This window comes from Arachis ipaensis, chromosome B05 (assembly GCF_000816755.2).
Source record: "Arachis ipaensis cultivar K30076 chromosome B05, Araip1.1, whole genome shotgun sequence".
Classification (NCBI taxonomy): domain Eukaryota; kingdom Viridiplantae; phylum Streptophyta; class Magnoliopsida; order Fabales; family Fabaceae; genus Arachis; species Arachis ipaensis.
Genome location: NC_029789.2, coordinates 102,176,785 through 102,200,826, shown reverse-complemented (window position 1 = coordinate 102,200,826; position 24,042 = coordinate 102,176,785). Strand labels below are relative to the sequence as shown.

The 24,042-nt window shown below is 36.6% G+C and overlaps 1 protein-coding gene across 5 annotated transcripts; it reads right to left on the bottom strand.

The window, feature by feature from the left end:
• On the bottom strand, positions 8,300-18,158 carry LOC107643754. 5 transcript variants are annotated; one of them, XR_002363293.1, is made up of 3 exons: positions 17,360-18,158; positions 17,106-17,169; positions 8,300-8,329 (listed from the first exon to the last, which is right to left on the bottom strand). XR_002363293.1 is itself a non-coding variant. In XM_016347486.2 (2 exons), exon 1 carries the CDS (start codon positions 18,007-18,009, stop codon positions 17,365-17,367), a length of 645 nt encoding a protein of 214 aa, XP_016202972.1. In that variant the 5' UTR covers positions 18,010-18,158; the 3' UTR covers positions 8,311-8,329; positions 17,360-17,364. The 5 variants fall into 5 exon arrangements, 2 of the variants coding, with proteins under 2 accessions (XP_016202972.1, XP_020979837.1); XR_001621081.2 differs by having other exon boundaries at positions 17,106-17,223; positions 17,360-18,157; XR_002363292.1 differs by lacking the exon at positions 8,300-8,329 and adding an exon at positions 13,741-13,895.

Genomic DNA, 24,042 nt, shown 5'->3' with positions numbered 1-24,042 from the left:
TTACGTTGGTATAGGAATGGGGAATGGAATTATATGTAGTACTAGGCTTTGTATAATAGGGTTATGGGGGTGGTTGGAATTATATATATTTACATATATAGAATTATATAGTAGGGGATGATGGAATGTGGCATGTTGGAGGGTGTTCAGCAAGGAATATATGGGGGGGAATAGAAACAAAAATTGGGATGGGATTTAATATGAGGCAGGGGTGTGGGGACCGAGTTATTGATCTGATCCCTTGTGATTTTATTTGATATGGTGCTGAATTATGGAAGCTGGCGCCTAACTTTGGGGAGACGGCGCCTAACTTTACTTGTGGTGTTCCTCTGCTGGTGCCTAACTTCAGGTGAGCAGCACCTAACTTGACCTGTTCTCCTCTCCTGGCACCTAACTTGACAAAACTCAAGTTAGGCGCCACCCATCCCGCAACAAACTTTAATTGGTACGCATGACTGGCACCTAACTTCCCAAATGTGAAGTTCGGCACTACCCCTCCAGAGAGCTCTTCCCAAAATTGACTTAGATGTGGTGCCTAACTTCAGAAAGTGAAGTTAGGCGCCACCCAATCCGAGCTTAGCTTCTCCAGGGTGTCCGAAACTCTGTCTTAATACACCTGTTTCTATTCTAATCACTCTACATGATCAAAATACACATAAAACAAAGGAAAAACAATAGAAACTCAAACCAAACTAATGAAATAAAAAAATCAAAGTAAAATTCAAACTTAAGGATACAAAAACATCGGGTTGCCTCCCAACAAGCGCTTCTTTACCTTCACTAGCTTAACGGTCAACTCCTCTAAGGAGGAGGATCATAGGGGGCTCAGGTCTTTACCCCTTACTTTGAACTTCTTTCATGTGCTCTCACGGATTAACTCTATATACTCAAGAGACAGGATCCTGTTCACTGTATGAGGCAGGATTGGGCATGCAGTGAATACCACCTTCATTCATGGGGAGAAGTCTTTAGTAGGAATCTTTTTATTTCTCCATCCCTTGGGTACTTTCTTCTTTTTGAGAACCTCCTCCTTGGTGGAGGATGCATTCCCAATGCCAAACTTTGGTTTGATGTCAGGGGAAATTTTGTTGATTGTCACGAAAGGAGGTTTAATTTGAGGTGCAGATTCTGTGGTGCGTCATCAGGGGGTTCTTGAAGGTTTGGATCAATAAGCTCAGTCTGCATGCATACACCTCTCTTCTTCACCTGTTGAATACATATCTTTGAAGATATGAAAGACAAGTTGCTCATCATGCACTTTGAGCACTAATTCACCTTCTTCCACATCAATCAGAGCTCTCCTAGTGGCTAGAAATGGTCTTCCTAGGATTATAGAGGCATTCTCATCCTCCCCTGTGTCAAGAATCACAAAATCTGCTGGGAGGAAGAACTTACCCAGTTTGACTAAGATATTCTCCACTAATCCATATGCAGACTTTAGAGATTTGTCTGCCATTTGTAATGCTATCCTTGTAGGTTGTGCCTCTTGGATTTGTAATTTCTTCATCACAGACAAGGGAATTAGATTTATATTTGCACCGAGATCACATAAGGCTTTCTCAAAGGTGGTGCTCCCAATGGTACATAGAATTTGAAAGCTCCTTGGATCTGGCATCTTCCTTGGCAATTTATTCTGAATTATGGCACTACATTCTTTAGTCAATACCACTGTTTCATCTCTCTTTAAAGGCTTCTTCTTTGACAACAACTCTTTCATGAACTTGACAAAGAGAGGCATTTGCTCTAAAACCTCAGCAAAGGAATATTGATTTATAACTTTCTGAAGACTTCTAAGAACTTTAAAAACTGCTTGTCCTTGGTCACCTTTTGAAGTCTCTGAGGATATGGCATCTTAGGCTTGTATTCAGGAGTCTTAGGTAAGGTTGGATGTGTGTCAAGAGTGACTGGAAAAGGATTGTCCGCACGTCTAGGAGGGGCATGTAATACTGTGTCTTCAGTCTGCTCTGGAGCTTCTTTTTCAACAGGCTCCTCAGTAACTAGTGCTTCTGTACTTTCTACTTGTCCACTTATCAAGGTGATAGTCTTGCACTCTTCTCTTGGATTTGGAATTATGTTACTAGGAAGGCTATTAGTGGTTCTCTGATCAATTTCATTAACTTTTGTGGCTAATTGACCCATCTGAACCTCCAAGTCCTTGAATTGTGTTTCCTGTATAAAACTCGCCATTAGTGCTTCTAAATCGGTAGTCTTCTGAGACTGAGGAGTTACTTGCTGAGATGACTAAAACTGGTGGTTATTAAAATTATTCTGTTGAAAACCACCCTGAGAATTATTATTAAAATTTTGTGGCCTCTGATGTTGCTCTCTCCACCCTAAATTTGGGTGATTTCTCCACCCCTAATTTGGCATATGGATCATTATTGGGGTTTCTAGGGGCAGTCCCTATATAGTTGACCTATTCAGAAGGAAATTAAGTATAATCATAATTCTCACCTTGCATGAAGCTACCAGTCATGTCATAAAGAGCCTCTTGAGAGGCATTCTAAGCATTAACAGCTGAAACCTGCATCCCACTCAAGTGTTGAGTAAGCATATTAATTTGTTGAGACATAACCTTGTTCTGAGCAAGAATAGCATCCAAGGTCTCCACTTCTAAAATGCCTTTCTTCTGAGGAGTCCCAGAGTTCACAGGATTCTTGTTAGATGAGTAGAGATATTGGTTGTTAGCAACCAATTCAATAAGCTCAGTAGCCTGTTCAGGCATTTTTTTCATGAGTAATGAACCACCTGTAGAATTATCTAAACATATTTTGAACATTTCACATACATAGGTCCTCATAAAAGATATAGCTGAGTCTATTTAGAAAACATGTTAGGGGGGCATTGCCTGGTCAGCAGCTTATACCTCTCCCAGGCTTCATATAGGGTCTCCCCATCTCTCTGCCTAAAGGTCTGAACCACCACCCTTAGCTTAGTCAGCTTCTGTGGTGGGAAGAATTTGGACAAAAATCCAGTGACTACCTTGTCCCAAGCGTTCAGGCTCTCCTTGAGCTGAGAATCTAACCACAACTTTGCTTTATCCCTCACAGCAAATGGAAAGAGCATGAGCTTGTAAACTTCAGGATTCACTCCATTTGTTTTCACAGTGTCACAAATCTGCAGGAAGTTAGAGATGAATTGGTTTGGATCTTCCTGCGAGAGTCTGTGATACTGGCAATTTTGTTACACCAGAGTGACTAACTGAGGCTTTAGCTCAAAGTTGTTTGCAGCTATAGGAGGCACCACAATACTGTTCTCATAGAGACCTGGATTGGGGGCAGTATATGAGTCAAGCACTCTTCTAAGTTGTTCATTCGCATCGGGATTTGCCACATTGGCATTAACAGCATGATTATGATCCATAGTGGACTCTGCAGCTTCCTTTTCAAAGGTCTCACTTAGATTTTCACTAGCCTTGTAAAGTCTAGCTTGTTACAAGCGTCGTCTCAAAGTCCTTTCTGGTTCAGGATCAAAATCTGTAAGTGGGATTCTCTACGTCAGAGTGCAGGGAATTTCCAGTGAGGTAACCTGTTTGAAGAAATAAAATAAAACACTAAACAATTAAAGCAAAGAAATTCAAAAATTATAAATAAAATCAAAAGGGAAATTTTGAAATTTAAAGAAAATTGACTAGGAAAATTAAAATAAAATTAACTAGGTAACACCAAACTTAATTTCAGAAATTAAGGAAAAATAGTAGCACAAATTTTCAAAAATTATAGAGCAAAATTAAATAAAATTAAAGCTAAAATGCCTAATCTAAGCAATCAAACAACTAATAGTTGTCAATCACAGTCAATCCTCAGCAATGGCACCAAAAACTTGGTTCGGAATTTATAACCTACAAACTAACCGTCAAGTGCACCGGATCATACCAAATAGTACCTCAAGTGAATGAGGATCGATTTCCCATGAGGATTGATGGACTAAGCAACAATGATTGCATGAATTACTTAGTTAGGCAAACAGAGAAGTGTGTTTCAGAGTTTAAAAGTATTAACAGTAAATTCAGAAAATCAGAAAGCAAGCAGTAAACGGATTGTGAACTATATATGAGAAAACAGTTAAGGTTTCAGAGATATTTATTTTCCGGATTAACTTTTCTTACCAACTACTTTAATCATGCAAGATTCAATTCATGGCAAACTATATGTGACAAAACCCTAATTCCTTAGATATTTTTAGTCTCCTCTAACCTTCATCATCCGCCAATTCCTTGGTCACTTGATTCCAATTAGAGGGATAAGTTTGAATCTAGTTTATATGCCACAAAAATGCTAATTACCCAAATATAAGAGGATTATATGTCACATATCCCGTTAAGTCTAGATAATTAGTGATCTAGGAGAATGTGTTTTCAAGTTGTTGTTTAAGCAAAGAGCTTTTCCAAGTTTTACAAGAACTCAATTAGAACAAGGGTCATACTTCCGTTCCACCCAGATTCATAAGATAAAGAACGAAAATAATTCTTGAAATTCAAATCAATACATGAATTAAAATAAAACAGTGATGAGTCGAAATTCACACCCCATTCAAAATTTGGTGAATTAGTTCTTTTGGCAAGCGCACCAAAATTATCGTCAAGTAATAATCCACAGTGGAGTGGGATCGTATCCACAGAGATTGGCAAATTCGAGCAGTTTTAATCAATTGATGAATTAGTCAAGCGGATCAATAGGATTGTGAAGTGCAGAATTGTAAATGACATAAATGTAAATGACTAGAATATAAAGAAAAGCAATAAAGTGCAGAAATATAAATGGCAGAATGTAAAGTGCAGAATCATAAATGACTTGAATGTAAATGGGAATGGGGAATTACTGAATGTAAAATTAAGCTATAGAGAAATGGATAGATAAGAATGGGGAAATTCATTGAGATTGGGAGATGTTGTCTCTTTGGATCAAATCTAGCTTATATCCTCTTCAATCATGCAACTCATTGACCTCTTGACAATCATGATTGATTGAGCTCCAATCCCTTGGTGACTCAATCTCTCAGATCTTGATCAATAGCCAATTCCTTGGTTTAATTCCTCATGAAGAGAGATATGCTTGGTCCCTGATTATACCACACACCATTTTAGGTCCAAGTAGAGGGAGGATTATATGTCACATATCCAAATACCAAAACTCAGATTCTACTCAAGTGTGAGAAGGGATTTCAAGCATGGTTCCATATTTTCTTTCCCAAGGTTCCCATGAAACCCAATTACATTCAATCTCTTTTCCAAGATAATTGAATGCTAAGCATTAAGAATGAAATTCCTTCTAGCAAATCAAAGAGAAGATGAAGAGAAGAAGAATTTTACTATTATCAATCCATCAAGTACAACAGAGCTCTTTCTCTCAATGAAAGGGAAGTTAGCTACTCATAGCTCAAAAAGTACTCAAAAGTGAAGTATAAAAGTGGATCTAAAACTGACTACTTAACCCCCTCTTTAGTACTCCTTAGGGGTGTTTATACTACTCCTAGTAAAATAAAACAATTACAAAAGTGAAAAAGGAAAATTACATTTTGGAGGGAAAAGAAAACACTCAATAAGCGTGACTTCCCAGCTGGCGTGTGGCTGGCGCTTTTCTGGCGTGTCACGTGCCCTTCATTTCTAGCTTGGCGTGCCACACCCAATCCTTCAAGTGGCACGCTCATCTCTCTATCAACCTTGGCATGCCACGTGTAACAACCCTAATTTTTGAAAATCAAATAATTAGTTATTTGTGATTTACTTTATTTGATGATAATTTTATTTTAAGAAAATTATTTGCTTCACCGCGCCGTCATCCAACCGGTCGCGTCTGTTGCCTCACCGCCGCCTCCTCCATCGCGCGCTACTACCAGCCTGGAATCGCCGCCACCGCGCTTTGCTGACACGACCTAACCATGTCGCCGCCGACCCGTGACGCTGCCTCCAGAATCGCACGAAGGACAGAAGGAGGAGAGAGAGAGCTCGCGTCGGAGGAGAGAGGGAGCTCGTGCCTCACCGCCGTCACCCATGGAGCCACGAGCTGTGCCGGTCGCCGCCGCATCGCGTCGGAGAGGAAGCCTGAGACTGAGTGCCGCTAGGAGAGAGGAAGACGCGGGCTGGAAGAGCTACATCCAGTCGCCGCTGTCGCGCCACTGACCATCGCCATTCCGCCGTCACCGTCAAAGGGGTTCTGCCATGAGAGAGGAGACCGGCGTGCGTGAAGAAGAAGGGGAGAGGTTCGAGGTTGAGATGGTTCCCGTCACTGCCGTTCTGATTCTGCCGCAGCTTGTCCAGGGTTCCTGCTCGTCCCTGTTCTCTGTTCAGCCTTCGCTAGAGCGCTGTCATCGGATAAACACTACTAAAACCGGGCCAAATTCACTGGTAATGCTACTTATTGCGGTTGCTGCGATTCTGATTTCTGTGGGTTTCAACATTGAGGTAGGGGATTTAACGTTTTTAATTTAGAATACCTACAAAGTTAATTGAATAATTGTAAATAGTTAACAATGGTTAAGAATTGATTAATTGATGTGAATTGCTTGAAAGGTGTTTGAGAACAGGTAGCTATTGTGATTATTGTGAATTATGACTAGAATTGGATACTGTTGTGATTATTTTGAATTATTAATTTGAATTGGATGCGATTGTGATTATTCTGAGATGACTCTAAATTATAAGTGAAATTAAATGCGATTTGTGAATTGTACTTTGAATTATTGATTTTTGTGGTGAATTGGTTGAGATTCTGATCTTGGATGAAGTATTTTGAATTGTTTGATACTGAATTGGAATTTTAATATAATGAAATGGCTATGACATAGACTTGTGATGAGTTGAAATTGGTTGAAATGTGGCTGTAAATGGTAATATTACTTATTAAATTAAATTATGATGAGTTAATTATTGATTAAAATGTATTTGAGAAAAGTTAGTTGTGGTGATTGCTCTGAGTTATGATTGAAATTGGATGCGGATGTGAATTGAGTTTGGGTTATGGCTGTGATATTGACTGGCTTCGTTATCATGAGTAATTAACTGATGAGATTTACTTTGGTTTGAGGCTGTGATTGTTATTGGTTTTCTGATTATTTTAGAATTGCTGGAAATTCTGATTTTAGTTGATTATGTCAAGTTGGTAACTTTTGAATGGTTCATTTGATTACTAAATCAATTTTCTTGAAACCTAAATTTTAAGGTAAAATAGTAGTTTCGAAAACGAACTAGTAATTTGATAGTGAACGATATTGCATGAGGTTAAAGACTGATTTTTGGGAAATAATTCATAATTTTTTTGACGTTGTACTAGGCTAATTTTCAAGAATGGTTGATGGAAAATTCTGATTCTAATGGATGAAAGGATGTTAGTTCTTAAACTGAATTATGATGAGATAATTATTGAGAATCTGTTATGATAGTTGTTGATAAACGGATGGAGAATTGATTGAGTTTAATTTGAAAGGATTCTATAACTTATGAATTTAGTTATGAATTGATGAGATGAAAATTGGATTGTTGGGTTATGTGAGAATTGCGAATTGTGGATTTTCTGGTTGCTTGAGAATCTTGTATCTGATAATTGTTGAGAAAGGATTGTTGGATTGTTGAGAAAGAGGGAACCCGTAAAGGTGGCTAAGTCCGAGTTTTAGGGGAGGTGCTGCCGAAATTTTATAAAATCTTAGGTTTTATTTGAGAAGTTATTTTAGAATATTTGGATTTGGAAAAATGATTATTTAAGTTTTATTTAGTTAAGAAAAGAATAATTCTATTTTGAATTCGATTTACGAGAGAAAGGCTTATATTTCAAAATTAAATTATTTAAGACAGAAACTATGTTTTGAGATTGATTCAATATGAAAAGAATTATGTTTTAAGATTGAAATAAAGGATTCCTTTTTAGAAGTTTGACGAATTTATAATATTTGAATTTGAATAATAAAGAGAGAGATGATTTTTGAGTCTTTGGGAAGTTAGTTGTAACGACCCAACTTCCAATACGTCATGATCGTACCAAAAGTAAGGCGTTACTGACCTGTTTTTTGTTATTAACTATTTACTATTAAGCCTTTAGTTCGATATCGCGATTCAATTTTATAGAAAATACCAGAAAATTTTGTTTTTGTTTATCAAAATCATATAGCAAACATTTCAGAGTAATAATAATCACATAATTATTAATAATAATATCTGACATACAAAAGATTTCAAATAAAACTCAGATACAAATCCTATCCCTCTGTATAAAATAAAAACTAAAGCTACAAAGGCGAGGGAATTCTATGAAAGCAACTCAAATCAAAAACTTAACTCATAAATAAGGTCTAACAATCGCCCGCAGCTTCAAACGGAGTCTTCGAACCTGTGTCACTGAAAAGGGTGGAAGATTTTGGGGTGAGAACAAACCACACGTTCTCAGTAGGGAATGGGAATGCCGTAAAAGTAATGATTAACATGCAAATAATTAACTTTGCTTAATAAACCATCTTTGTTAAATCCCTTGAAATACTTTTTAATCTTACTTTAGATAAATAATTAATTTCTTTAAATTTCTAAACCCAAAACAGATCTCAATCGCAAAACTTGTCATATTAAATATCCTTCAGCCACATAATTGATTCTCAGTCACAACAAACAGTTATCAATCATCTCTATACATTCACAGACTACTAGCACAAGTAAGAAACTCAATTAAACACATAAACAAATCACAATAAAACGAACAACACAATTACAGAGAAGTAATATAAGCAAACACAATCAAATGCAAATGCACAACCAATATGATGCATGTCTGTCCTAAGCAGGCCATGAGCTCACATGTCGGTTTACACCCTGCAGCCCGACATTACCTAGGAACAAGTCCCAGATATGGCTTCCCTTTGTGTCCTTAGTGCATATGTGTCGGTGGTAAGAATACCACTCCTTCGTGACTACCGGCAGTCGGCGCAAAGCCCGACCCCATAATATACGCACAAGCGGAAACAGTGATCCTCAGTTTGTGGGTTATACCTGAGATCAATACACAATAACATAACGATCTTCAGTTCGTAGGTTATACCCGAGATCAATACACAGCAAACAATGATCTTCAGTTCATGGGCTATACCCGACATCAACATACAACAATTTATGGGTTATTCCCGTAATCAATGATTACCAGTCCGTGGGTTTTTACCGCATATAAAACAAATAAGAATCTATAGGTTTCCCCGAGATCAATGATCATTCAGTTCGTGGGTACTTCCCGAATTTTACCAATTATCAATTCTTGGGTTTTTCCCGTAGTTAAACAACTAACAGTTCGTGGGGTTTTCCCGTATTTTATCACTTTTCATTTTCCTTTCTAAAACACAACAATCCACATATCAATTCTTCATTCTCTTTTTCCCTTTTAGTTCTTAACATTTTTCTTTATACCTTTCTTAACTTTCTCAAGCATTTATCCATAAAAATCTTAACCATCAAGCCAGTCATAATCTCTACTTTAGCAATCTTGACTCAAGCCAACTTTAAAACTATCTTTCAGCTTAGTTTTCTATTAGACTCAAGAAAATCATTTATTTTAAATTCATTAAACACTTTTCAAAAACATAACCTTTCATTAGAAGTAATCAAATAAAACTCTTCCTCAAGTTTACTAATTTTCCAAAGATTCAAAAATCATCCCTCTTTACTATTCAAATTCAAATATTATAAATTTATCAAACTTCTAAACAGCAATCCTTTATTTTAAACCCAAAACATAATTCTTTTCATATTAATTCAATCTCAATACATGGTTACTTTCTTAAATAATTTATTTTGAAAGTATAAGCCTTTTCTTGGTAAATCGACTTCAAAATAGAATAATTCTTTTCTTAACTAAATAACACTTAAATAGAATTATTCTTTTCTTAACTAATCCGATTTTCTGATTGTTTGGAAATACTGAGAATCCTGTTATTTGATTATGTTGAGCTGGTTGCCATAGGCTGGTTTGCTTGATGGTTGCAAATTGACTGAAATTCTGATCTTTGACGGATTTATATTGAATTAAATGATGTGCTGGTTATTTGATATATTGTAACGGTAGTTGATTTGGTTGGTGACTGATTGAAGAATGGTTTTGGAAAATTACTTATGAGTTTTTAAAGTTAGACTGGTTTACTTTTAAAATAAATGATGACTGGGTGAAATTCTGAATTTAATTGATGAAAGGATGTTAGTTCTTAAACTGAATTATGATGAGATAATTATTGAGAATCTGTTATGATAATTGCTAATGAATGAATGGAGAATTGATTGAGTTTAATTTGAAAGGATTTTATGACTTATGAATTTAGTTGTGAATTGATGAGATTGTAGTTGGATTGATGGATTAGTTGGAATTGTGGAGTATGATTGACTTGCTAATTATTATGAATTGTGAAAAAGTAATAAGAATTCAAAATGAAAGAGGTCGCCTTATTCAGAACCCCAATTATGAAATCCCTTCTCGTCCCCGAGATCATTTCACAAACAAAACAGAGATCTTCAGTTCGTGGGTTATACCCGAGATCAATAAACAATAACATAGCGATCTTCAGTTCGTGGGTTATACCCGAGATCAATACACAGCAAACGTTGATCTTCAGTTCATGGGCTATACCCGAGATCAACATACAACAATTCATGGGTTATTCCCGTAATCAATGATTATCAGTCCGTGGGTTTTTCCCGCATATAAATCAAATAACAATCTATAGGTTTTCCCCGAGATCAATGATCATTCAGTTCGTGGGTACTTCCCAAATTTTACCAATTATCAATTCATGGATTTTTCCCCGTAGTTAAACAACTAACAGTTCGTGGGGTTTTCCCGTATTTTATCACTTTTCATTTTCCTTTCTTAAACTCAACAATCCATAAATCAGTTCCCCATTCTCTTTTCCCTTTGAATCCTTAACATATTTTCTTAAACCTTTCTTAACTTTCTCAAGCATTCATTCGCAAAAATCTCAATCATCAATTCAGTTCATAATCTCTGCTTTAGCAACCTTGAGTCAAGCCAACTTTAAAACTATTTTTCAGTTTAGTCCTCTATCAAAAGACTCAAGAAAATTATTTATTTTAATTTCATTAAATACCTTTCAAAACATAACCTCTCATTAGAAGTAATCAAATAAAACTTAAATAATCATTTTTCAAATCCAAATCTTCTAAAATAACTTCTCAGATAAAACCTCAAATTTTATAAAATTTCGGCAGCACCTCCCCTAAAACTCGGACTTAGCCACCCTTACGGGTTCCTTCTTTCTCAACAAGTCTCCCCCTTTCCTCAACAACTACCAAATAAGAGGTTCTCAAATCAGTCAGAAAATTCACAATTTACAATAGCCAACAGTTCGGTAATAACCCACAATTCCCACATAACCCATCAATTCAACTTTCACCTCATCAATTTGTAACTAACTTTCACTTATCATAGGATTCTTTCAAAATTAAACTTAATAAACTAGTATTCCAAGAAACTTGGTGTTGAGGTAATTTGGTCACAATAAAAACTTGTACAATCTCTCTTAAAATTCTGTTATTGTTTCCTAAGAAAATGCAGAAAAACAGCAGCAAGTAGTAAGTTTGATAAATTCCTTAAAAATCCAGTTTTCACCCAATGCCTTTCAAAATTCACGACCTCAAACAAGACTCTTTTAGCTTGTCATTCCAATCATAATTTCAGCCACAAAACTCAACTAATTCAGTATAATCATATAAAGTCCGAGCTTCAACTCAATTCCATCCATATCAGAGAAAACAATATCAATTACAACTTCAAACACTCACAACAAAGCCCAAAGACATTCGAAGCCTTAACCTGAATTCAATAATCCAATTGAAGCACTAAAACATCATCAAACTTACTCCAAATTTTACAACCTCAAACCAAGCTTATTTCTATCAATTAGTCTCTCATAACAACAAAACTAATTACATTCACAGCAATAATCAAAACTCAATTCATCAGTTATCCATACCACAGCTTTTCAATAATTAACTCGGTATATTGAAATTTAATAAACTATACTAAATTAATCATTATTCACAACAGCATCTAAATTCAATCACAGCTCAGAATAATCACAACAACTAACTAATTTCAAATGCATTTCAAATCATTCATGTTAATTAAGAAATTCTTAACCATTTTCACTTATCGAAATAACTTTGTAGGCATTTTAAATTAAAAACGTTAAATCCCCTACCTTAATTAGTCGAAACCGTCGAATTTAAACGCAACGATCCTCTTCTTTTTCCCAGTTTACAACAGCCAATGTGGCCGGAACAGCAGTAGCAGCCTCACTTCTTCTGGGGCAGCAACAACAATGACAATCGCGCCTATCCCAATTACTTCTATAGCGGTGACATCAGTGATTCCGGATAAGGACGATAACAAGTTTCAAGAATGGAATTGGGAACGCAGAGGAAGCTACTGTCGGGCAATAGCAGTGGCGCTTCCCTTCAGGCCTGATGGTGATAGAAGCTGACTTCAGTGCCGGTGATGCTGGACAGAAAAACAAAGGGAACTGAGGGCATGAACGGCGGTATTGGAACGACGGCGGTGGAACCCTCGCGGTGGTGGCCGTAGATCGATGGCGACAGCAGCGTGGAACACAGCTCGCGGTTCCCTCTCAACGTCTCTCTCTCATCTCTGTTCCACAGCAGCGGCCTCAACTGGTGCCAGCGGCGGACTTCACCCACGGTGATGGGGACGGCTCGGACAACAGCGACGGCGACGACAAGGATGAACGGCGACGAAGGCGGCTGGCTCCAGCGACGGTGACAGGTCATGATGAGGACGACGATGGTAACGGCACGGCGGCTTTCTTCGGCGGCGAGCTTGCAGCAGATGCAACGCCACTCTCCTCTGTTTCTCTCTTCCTTCTCGGCGTGGGTGGATTTGATTTTCAAAAACTAGGGTTGTTACATTCTACCCACCTTAGAAAAATTTTCGCCCTCGAAAATTGTTAGAATAAAATAAGTTCAAACTGAAATCAAAGAAAGCAGAATATATGGACAGAAACATAGGCTTTATCAAGGATGAATATTCAAATAGTCAGATTCATAGGCAAGCAAAGGTATACAAGAATGACAAAGTATGGTTGGGAAACAAGCAAATCACATTCTAAGAAGGAAATTCAAACTAGAGAATTCCAATGAAAGCAATGAAGAAAAGGATAGCACGAGTTCATGTAGCACGAGTAAAGATTATACGTCGAATCAAAGCTAACTTCATAACCTCTAACGCTCCCAAACCCCGTGAATCGCATTACCTATTCTTCTATTTCGTCTATGATAACCCATTAGTGTTGCCATGTACATAGATCATTAGTATTAAGTTGGCCAGACCTAATACCATAAAGTATGAAATGGTAAACTAACAGCGTTAATCATCAAACAGTCATGCAAATAAAACACAAACTCTTGTTATCAGAACAAGTCACAAAGCATGACAGACACTCAGAGTATGCAATGAAGCATAGTCAGTCCACTCCCAAGGCTCTACAGGAAGGAGTGCTCTGATAACATATTATAACGACCCAACTTCCAATACGTCATGATCATACCAAAAGTAAGGCGTTACTGACCTGTTTTCCTTATTAACTATTTACTATTAAGCCTTTAGTTCGACATCGCGATTCAGTTTTAGTAAAAATACCAGAAATTTTTGTTTTTGTTTATCAAAATCATACAGCAAACATCACCAAGTAATAATAATCACATAATTATTAATAATAGTAATATTATAAAGAAGAATTTAAATAAAATTCAGGTATGACTCCTATCCCTCTGCATAAAATAAAAACTAAAGCTACAAAGGTGAGGGAATTCTATGAAAGAAACTCAAGTCATAAACTTAACTCGTAAATAAGTTCTATAATCACCCGCAGCTTCAAATGGAATCTTCGAACCTGTATCACTGAAAAGGGTGGAAGATTTTGGGGTAAGAACAAACCACACGTTCTCAGTAGGGAATGGGAATGCCGTAAATGTAATGATTAACATGCAAATAATTAATTCAAGTTTCCAATGTAGTTTTCTTTATCAAACCTTTTCAAAAATTTCTCAAGACTTACTTGAAACCGTTTAAATCCATTTCTTTAATTCGTATTACTTACATAAAGTCTCAATCGCACTAGCAATTTATCAGCTACAAATAGCATTCCTCAACCATCACAGTAACTAAGTAAATCAGCAGCATAAATTATATACCCAAACCTCATTTCGCAAATACCATTCCTCAATACTTTACTAAGTTCACAGCATCAACAAAAATATCTAATCAAACACACAAGCAAGTCACTAAAACAAACAGCACAATCACAAAAAAACAAGACAAGCAATACAAATTACAAAGAAATAAAACAAGCAAACACAATAAAATGCAAATGCACAACTACTATGATGCATGTCTGTCCTAAGCAGGCCATGAGCTCACGTGTCGGTTTACACCCTACAGCCCGACATTACCTAGGAACAAGTCCCAGATATGGCTTCCCTTTGTGTCCTTAGTGCATATGTGTCGGTGGTTAGAATACCACTCCTTCGTGACTACCGGCAGTCGGCGCAAAGCCCGACCCCAATATACGCACAAGGGAAAAAAGTGATCCTCAGTTCGTGGGCGTCCCCGAGATCATTTCACAAACAAAACAGAGATCTTCAGTTCGTGGGTTATACCCGAGATCAATACACAATAACATAGCGATCTTCAGTTCGTGGGTTATACCCGAGATCAATACACAGCAAACATTGATCTTCAGTTCATGGGCTATACCCGAGATCAACATACAACAATTCATGGGTTATTCCCGTAATCAATGATTATCAGTCCGTGGGTTTTTCCCGCATATAAATCAAATAACAATCTATAGGTTTTCCCCGAGATCAATGATCATTCAGTTCGTGGGTACTTCCCGAATTTTACCAATTATCAATTCATGGATTTTTCCCCGTAGTTAAACAACTAACAGTTCGTGGGATTTTCCCGTATTTTATCACTTTTCATTTTCCTTTCTAAAACTCAACAATCCATATATCAGTTCCCCATTCTCTTTTCCCTTTGAATCCTTAACATATTTTCTTAAACCTTTCTTAACTTTCTCAAGCATTCATTTGCAAAAATCTCAATCATCAATTCAGTTCATAATCTCTGCTTTAGCAACCTTGAGTCAAGCCAACTTTAAAACTATTTTTTAGTTTAGTCCTCTATCAAAAGACTCAAGAAAATCATTTATTTTAATTTCATTAAACACCTTTCAAAACATAACCTCTCATTAGAAGTAATCAAATAAAACTTAAATAATCATTTTTCAAATCCAAATCTTCTAAAATAACTTCTCAGATAAAACCTCAAATTTTATAAAATTTCGGCAGCACCTCCCCTAAAACTCGGACTTAGCCACCCTTACGGGTTCCCTCTTTCTCAACAAGTCTCCCCCTTTCCTCAACAACTACCAAATAAGAGGTTCTCAAATCAGTCAGAAAATTCACAATTTACAATAGCCAACAGTTCGGTAATAACCCACAATTCCCACATAACCCATCAATTCAACTTTCACCTCATCAATTCGTAACTAACTTTCACTTATCATAGGATTCTTTCAAAATTAAACTCAATAAACTATTATTCCAAGAAACTTGGTGTTGAGGTAATTTGGTCACAATAAAAACTTGTACCATCTCTCTTAAAATTCTGTTATTGTTTCCTAAGAAAATGCAGAAAAACAGCAGCAAGTAGTAAGTTTGATAAATTCCTTAAAAATCCAGTTTTCACCCAATGACTTTCAAAATTCACGACCTCAAACAAGACTCTTTTAGCTTTTTATTGAATCAAATTCCAGATTAATACCATGTCATATGAAAAAGTTATGAAGTGAGAAACACAGCCAGGCCTTTTAGAATTCGGTTTCCAAAATCCAGTGAGTTATCCATACTCTTTTCAACATATCTACTTGGTTAAATAGGATATTGACATGAAATTTAAAATGAAGATTGTGGACACAGGAAGCTTGAAAATGCCGTTGGTTTCAGCTCAAATACTTACCAGAATTGAAAGTTAAATGAGTTGGAAGTTGGTGCTTCTGCAATAAAGAAACAGAATTTTCTGCAGAAACCATCAATCTTCAAAAGTTCATTTCTCCCAAAATACTCATCAATAAATTCTGAATTTTTTTATGGGATGCTCAAAACACAGTAAAGTTTTATGCAAAAATAGTTTCATTCAAGTATATGACCTGGGATGCTCCCAGAAATTGATTCTTTCTACTGTCATGTATGCAGAAATTCTGCCTTGAGCATTTTCAACAACCTTAATTATCAGAAACCACATTTGAACTTATAACCCTTCCAAAATCACACGTTTAACCTCTTTCCAGTTATTCAAAATTGTCTTCATTGCCAACACAGCCCAAGAGCCCAGAATCAATAATTCACACGATGTCAAGTACTTAAGCATCATCAAACCTTTTCTTTTCTACACTATGCCAAGCATAATTTTCCATATACACTCATCATCATTCAAACACACAATAACTCATCAATTCACACCAGCAAGCTCAGCAACAAAAATAACACCATTTATTCTATCCCTTACAACATTCAGTACGCACAATCATCAAATCAATCACCAACTACAGTTATAATTCAACTCAATGCCATCCACATCAGAGAAAACAACATCAATTACAACTTCAAACACTCAGAACAAAGCCCAAAGACATTCGCAGCCTTAACCTGAATTCAATAATCCAATTGAAGCACTAAAACATCATCAAACTTATTCCAAATTTCACAACCTCAAACCAAGCTTATTTCTATCAATTAGTCTCTCATAACAACAAAACTAATTACATTCACAACAATAATCAAAACTCAATTCATCATTTATCCATACCACAGCTTTTCAATAATTAACTTGGCATATTTCAATTTAATAAACTATACTAAATTAATCATTATTCACAACAGCATCTAAATTCAATCACAGCTCAGAATAATCACAACAACCAACTAATTCCACATGCATTTCAAGTCATTCATGTTAATTAAGAAATTCTTAACCTTTGTTAACCATTTGCACTTATCCAATAACTTTGTAGGCATTCTAAATTAAAAACGTTAAATCCCCTACCTCGACTAGCCGAAACCGTCGAAAATTCACTAAACGCAGCTGCTCCATTAGCAGTTTCCAGCACCTATTTCCATGGCAGCAACAATGAAAAGGTTAAACGCCTCCTCTCCTCTCCAATCTGGGATTCCAGAAATAGCAGCCAAACAGGGCAAGCAGCAACGTGAGGTGGTCATGGTGAATTCAAATAGGATAACAGTAAAAATTCTTAAAACTCCATGCTAACTCAAATTGAAGCAAGAGCCAGAATGCCTTACCTCAATTAGCCGTAATTGAAGAATTTAAATGCGGTAAACCCAATATTACGAATCCACGCAGCTTTGATGGCGGCGGAGGCTCCGGCAGCTGCGAGAACCATGAGCAGAGACAGAACTGGGCAAGCCTCCACTCCAAACATCCAAAAACAGCACCAGCTCCAACAAAGCTTGACGGTGGTAGAAGCTGACTTCAGTGCTGGTGATGCTGGACAGAACGATGAAGGGAACAGAGGGCATGAACGGCAGCATTGGAACGACGGCGGCGGAACCCTCGCGGTGGTGGCCGTGGATCGATGGCGACAGTGGCGTGGAACACAGCTCCTCGTGGTGGTCGCTCTCCTCCTTTCGGCGACGTCAGCAGCGACGACAGACCCTTGAAGCGGCGGCGGCAGAACGCGAATGAACGACGGCGACGCGGGCTCTGGCTCTATGGACGGGACGGCGCTGCGAAGCAGCTCGACGGCGAGCTCCAGGGAGGCGGCACGGCGAACAGCATCCACCCTTCTCCCTCGGACGTGCAGCTTCGGCCCTCTCCCCTTTCCTTGCAACAGCAACGGTGACCATGGTAACACGGCGGGATGAGGCTGGACGGCGGCGCTGTAGCTCAGTAATGGCGACGCGGTGGCAACTGGCGGGCTTCTCTTCTTCATGCATCTCTCTCTCTCTAATTTCTCGTTTCTGAAATTGTTCCACTGAAGGGGTGAAAGGGGGTGGGGTGCGGCTGTGGTGAGGGTGGCAGGGTTAGGGTTTCTCAATTAATTTGGGAATTAGGGTTTCTGATTCAATTTGGGAATTAGGGTTAGGAATTAGGATTTTATAAAATAATATAGATAGATATGAATAGATATTTTGATAAAATTGAAGGGTAGAGTAATTTTAAAATCAAGTGTACTCTATTAAAAATATTTAGGAACATTATTTATCATTCTATTGCTAAGTTTAATCAATTATTTCTAATTTACATTATAAAATGAACAAGTTAATTATATTTTGTAAAGTATATTTTAAATTCAAATATTAATTTTCTAGATTAAATCATACAAATCTCTATTATTTTTCTATCTCTGAAACTTTAATTTCAATTTATAAAATAATTAATTATAATAAAAATTGTACATAAATATTAATTGACTTAAACTTAAAGTATTTACAAATATCGATCTAATCATTTCTGATAAAATAATTTCTAGGAGTTCAAATTAATAACATAATTCATTTAAAATAGAATTTATTTAAATTAAATTATACAATTCTTCTTATTTTTCAATTATCGAAATTATAATTTCAATTATACCAAATATCTAATAAAGATTAAATAAAAATCTAATTAATTTAAACTTCAATTATCATGAAACTCCATTTAATTACCTTTAGCAAAATAATTTTCTTAAAATAAATCACAAATAACTAATTATTTGATTTTTAAAAACTAGGGTTGTTACATTCTACCCACCTTAGAAAAATTTTCGCCCTCAAAAATTGCTAGAATAAAATAAGTTCAAACTTAAATCAAAGAAAACAGACAGAAACATAGGCATTATCAAGGATGAATATTCAAAGAGTCAGATTCATAGGCAAGCAAAGGTATACAAGAATGACAGAGTATGATTGGGAACAATCAAACTAGAGAAAAAGATGGCAATGAAAGCAACGAAGAAAAAGATGACACGAGTTCATGTGGCACGAATAAAGATTATACGTCGAATTGAAGCTAACTTCATAACCTCTAACGCTCCCAAACCCCGTGAATCGCATTACCTATTACTTCTATTTCGTCTATGATAACCTGTTAGTGTTGCCATGTACATAAATCATTAGTATTAAGTTGGCCAGACCTAATACCATGAAATATGAAATGGTAAACTAACAGCGTTAATCATCAGACAGTCATGCAAATAAAACACAAACTCTTGTTACCAGAACAAGTCACAAAGCATGACAGACACTCAGAGTATGCAATGAAGCATAGTCAGTCCATTCCCAAGACTCTAACAGGAACGAACTGTTTCCCCTTCTGCGTATATTATGGGGTCGGGCTTTGCGCCGATTGCCGGTAGTCACGAAGGAGTGGTATTCTTACCACCGACACATATGCACTAAGGACACAAAGGGAAGCCATATCTGGGACTTGTTCCTAGGTAATGTCGGGCTGCAGGGTGTAAACCGACACGTGAGCTCATGGCCTGCTTAGGACAGACATGCATCATATTGGTTGTGCATTTGCATTTGATTGTGTTTGCTTATATTACTTCTCTGTAATTGTGTTGTTTGTTTTATTGTGATTTGTTTATGTGTTTAATTGAGTTTCTTACTTGTGCTAGTAGTCTGTGAATGTATAGAGATGATTGATAACTGTTTGTTGTGACTGAGAATCAATTATGTGGCTGAAGGATATTTAATATGACAAGTTTTGCGATTGAGATCTGTTTTGGGTTTAGGAATCTAAAGAAAGTAATTATTTATCTAAAGTAAGATTAAAAAGTATTTCAAGGGATTTAACAAAGATGGTTTATTAAGAAAAGTTAATTATTTGCATGTTAATCATTACTTTTACGGCATTCCCATTCCCTACTGAGAACGTGTGGTTTGTTCTCACCCCAAAATCTTCCACCCTTTTCAGTGACACAGGTTCGAAGACTCCGTTTGAAGCTATGGGCGATTGTTAGACCTTATTTATGAGTTAAGTTTTTTATTTGAGTTGCTTTCATAGAATTCCCTCGCCTTTGTAGCTTTAGTTTTTATTTTATACAGAGGGATAGGATTTGTATCTGAGTTTTATTTGAAATCTTTTATATGTCAGATATTATTATTAATAATTATGTGATTATTATTACTCTGAAATGTTTGCTATATGATTTTGATAAACAAAAACAAAATTTTCTGGTATTTTCTATAAAATTGAATCGCGATATCGAACTAAAGGCTTAATAGTAAATAGTTAATAACAAAAAACAGGTCAGTAACGCCTTACTTTTGGTACGATCATGACGTATTGGAAGTTGGGTTGTTACATTAGTAAACTTGAAAAAGAGTTTTATTTGGTTACTTTTAGTAAGAGGGTGATGTTTTGAAAAGTATTTAGCGAATTTAAAATAAATAATTTTCTTGAGACTTTTGAAAGAAAATTAAACTAGAAAATAGTTTTAAAGTTGGTTCGAGTTAAGAGGTTGCAAAAGTGGAAGTCGTAAAGTTTGTACAACATGATTGAACAAAGAAAGAGAGAGATATTGTATAAGAATATGTAACTGGAGATGAATAACAAGGATGATAACTTATGATGATAATTACACTGATTCTTTTGAGGAAAAGTATTCAGTTTATGAAATTATTGGCAAGGACGTGGGTTTTGTCCCGCTTGCGTATTTGTGATTATAAAAGAGAATAAAAAGCAGAGGACCTGTTGAGAGGTCATTTGTTGCTTGAAGCAACCCAAGAGATGGTTGTTTATTCATTTGTTGCGTTAAGGCAACTCCAGATATATTTGTATGATCATCTGCTGCATTGAGGCAGTCAAATAGATGGTGGTGTGACCACTGAGAATGCTTTTCTGCGGTACAGATCCATATTTTAATTCTGTAAGGCGGAGGGGTTATTTCCTGCTACAGAAGTACTGTGACCACCTGTTCCATTTCTGTAGTAGCAGAGGGGTTATTTCCTGTATACAGAAGGTGTGTCGGCATACATCACTGCAGTGGCAGATGTGTTATTTCCTGCGTGCAGTGGACCCTGTGGTGGCAGAAAGGTTATTTTCTGTACATAGGGGTATAGCCAAATGGAAAGCCATACCCGTTTCAGCTGCTTCGGGTTACGTCGAGAGCGGGTAGAAACCGACAAATGAGCTCATTACCTGCACTAGGGCTAGACATGCATCATCCTTATTTGCGCATCTGCATTTGATTGCGTTTGCTTATTTTATTTCTTTGTAATTGTGCTGCTTGTCTTGTTGTGATTTGTTTGTATGTTGAATTAAATCTCTTGCTTGTACTTTTAGTTTCTGAATGTTTTAAAGAGATTAATAATTAATGTGATTGAGAATTAATTAAGTGACAGAAAAATGATTGATATAATTAATCTTGTCATTGAGATCTGTTTTGAGTTTAGAGTCTTCGAAAGACGTGATCAATTAGTTAAAGTAAAGCTAAGAGTATATCTAAAAGGTTTGATGAAATATAGTTTCCTTGAGTATGTTAATTATTTGCATGTTAATCATTACTTTTACGGCATTCCCATTCCCTACTGAGAACGTGTGGTTTGTTCTCACCCCAAAATCCTCCCCCTTTCAATGACACAGGTTCGAAGACCCAGTTTGAAGCTGCGGGAGATTATAGAATTTACTTATGAGTTAAGTTACTTTCATAGAGTTTTCTCGCTCTTATTGATTAACATTTTTATTTTATATAGAGGGATAGGATTTGTATCTGAGTTTAATTTGAAATCTTTTGTATGACAGATATTATTATTAATAATTACGTGATTATTATTACCTGGTGATCTTTGATATATGACTTTTGTGAAATGAAAACAAAATTTTCTGGAATTTTCTATAAAATAGAAACGCGATATCGAACTAAAGGCTCAATATTAAATAGTTAATAAAAGAAATAGGTTAGTAACGCCTTACTTTCGGTACGATCATGACGTTCTGGAAGTTGGGTCGTTACAATATGATATCAGAGCAGTTCGTTCCTGTTAGAGCCTTGGGAATGGACTGACTATGCTTCATTGCATACTCTGAGTGTCTGTCATGCTTTATGACTTGTTCTGGTAACAAGAGTTTGAGTTTTATATGCATGACTATCTGATGATTAACGCTGTTAGTTTACCATTTCATACTTCATGGTATTAGGTCTGGCCAACTTAATACTAATGATTTATGTACATGGCAACACTAACAGGTTATCATAGATGAAATAGAAGTAATAGGCAATGCGATTCACGGAGTTTAGGAGCGTTAGAAGTTATGAAGTTAACTTCGATTCAACGTATAATCTGTATTCGTGCCGCATGAACTCGTGCCATCCTTTTCTTCGTTGCTTTCATTGGAATTCTCTGGTTTGAATTTCCTCCTTAGAATGTGATTTGATTGTTCCCAACCATACTCTGTCATTCTTGTATACCTTTGCTTTCCTATGAATCTGACTCTTTGAATATTCATCTTTGACAATGCCTATGTTTCTGGCCATATATTCTGCTTTCTTTGATTTGAGTTTGAACTTATTTTATTCTAGCAATTTTCGAGGGCGAAAATTTTTCTAAGGTGGGTAGAATGTAACAACCCTAGTTTTTGAAAATCAAATAATTAGTTATTTGTGATTTATTTTATTTGATGATAATTTTATTTTAAGAAAATTATTCTACTAAAGGTAATTAAATACATTTTCATGATAATTGAAGTTTAAATTAATTAGAATTTTTATATAATCTTTATTGCATATTTGGTATAATTGAAATTATAATTTTGGTAATTGAAAACAATAAGAAGAATTGTATAATTTAATTTAAATAAATTCTATTTTGAATGAATTATGTTATTAATTTGAACTCCTAGAAATTATTTTATTAGAAACGATTAGATTAATATTTATAAATACTTTAAGTTTACGTCAATTAATATTTATGTACAATTTTTATTATAATTAATTATTTTATAAATTGAAATTAAAGTTTCAGAGAAAGAAAAATAATAGAGATTTGTATGATTTAATCTAGAAAATTGATATTTAAATTTAAATTGTACTTTACAAAATATAATTAACTTGTTCATTTTATAATTTAAATTAGAAATAATTGATTGAACTTAGCAATATGTTGATAAATAATATTTCTAAATATTTTTAATAAAGTACATTTGATTTTAAAATTATCCTACCCTTCAATTTTATCAAAATATCTATACATATCTATCCTTATTTCTTTATAAAATCCTAATTTCTAACCCTAATTTCCCAAATTGGAAACCCTAAGTTACTAATCAGAAATCCTAACCCTCCCCCACTCTCCTTAGCGCCGTCACCCTCATCACAAGCGTACAGACTCCCCCTCTCTCCCTTAGCTTCACCGCGGCACACACACACACTCAGGACACCACACTCATTCAGCCCACACCCCTTCTGTCACACACCCACACCTCGTGAACGGAGCTGCACCACGCCCAGCCCGCCTCGCCATCGCCGCGGTCATTATTGCCGACGAAGAGGACGCCGTCGTCGCTGTTCAAGGAGGAAGGAAGAACCGCGCAAGAGCCAAGGGAGGAGGGAACCTTTGCTGCGTCGCCGCCATGCCTCCATTGCCACCGAACGCCGTCAAGCGCGGAGAGAGAGCCAGACACCGCGAGGAAGAAGCCGCTCGTTGCCCTCACAGTCACTGTCGTTGGGCCTGTAAATCACCGCTGTGACCTATGCGAGAGGAAGAAGTCCGCGACCAGCCTTGTCGCTGTCAGCGCTGTGGATTGCCGTCGCCATCCTCGCGAGCTACCACCGCGTCATCGTTACTGAGCCGTAGCGCCGCCGTTGCCACACTCTGCTGCCTCCGTGTCTCACCAAGCCGCCGCTGGACGAGGAGCGCTCGCCAGTTCTGCCTCTGCCTTTGGGTTCTGTGAGTTGCCGGAGCTCTCTGCCACCGGAAACTAACATTCGAGCTGCCCAGGAAACCACCATTAGAACCACTACTGTTTTGGTAAGCTC

Bases quoted from the DNA above. Each gene is read 5' to 3' on its own strand.
- LOC107643754 (XM_016347486.2), bottom strand. From the start codon at position 18,009: ATGAAGAAGAGAAGCCCGCCAGTTGCCACCGCGTCGCCATTACTGAGC.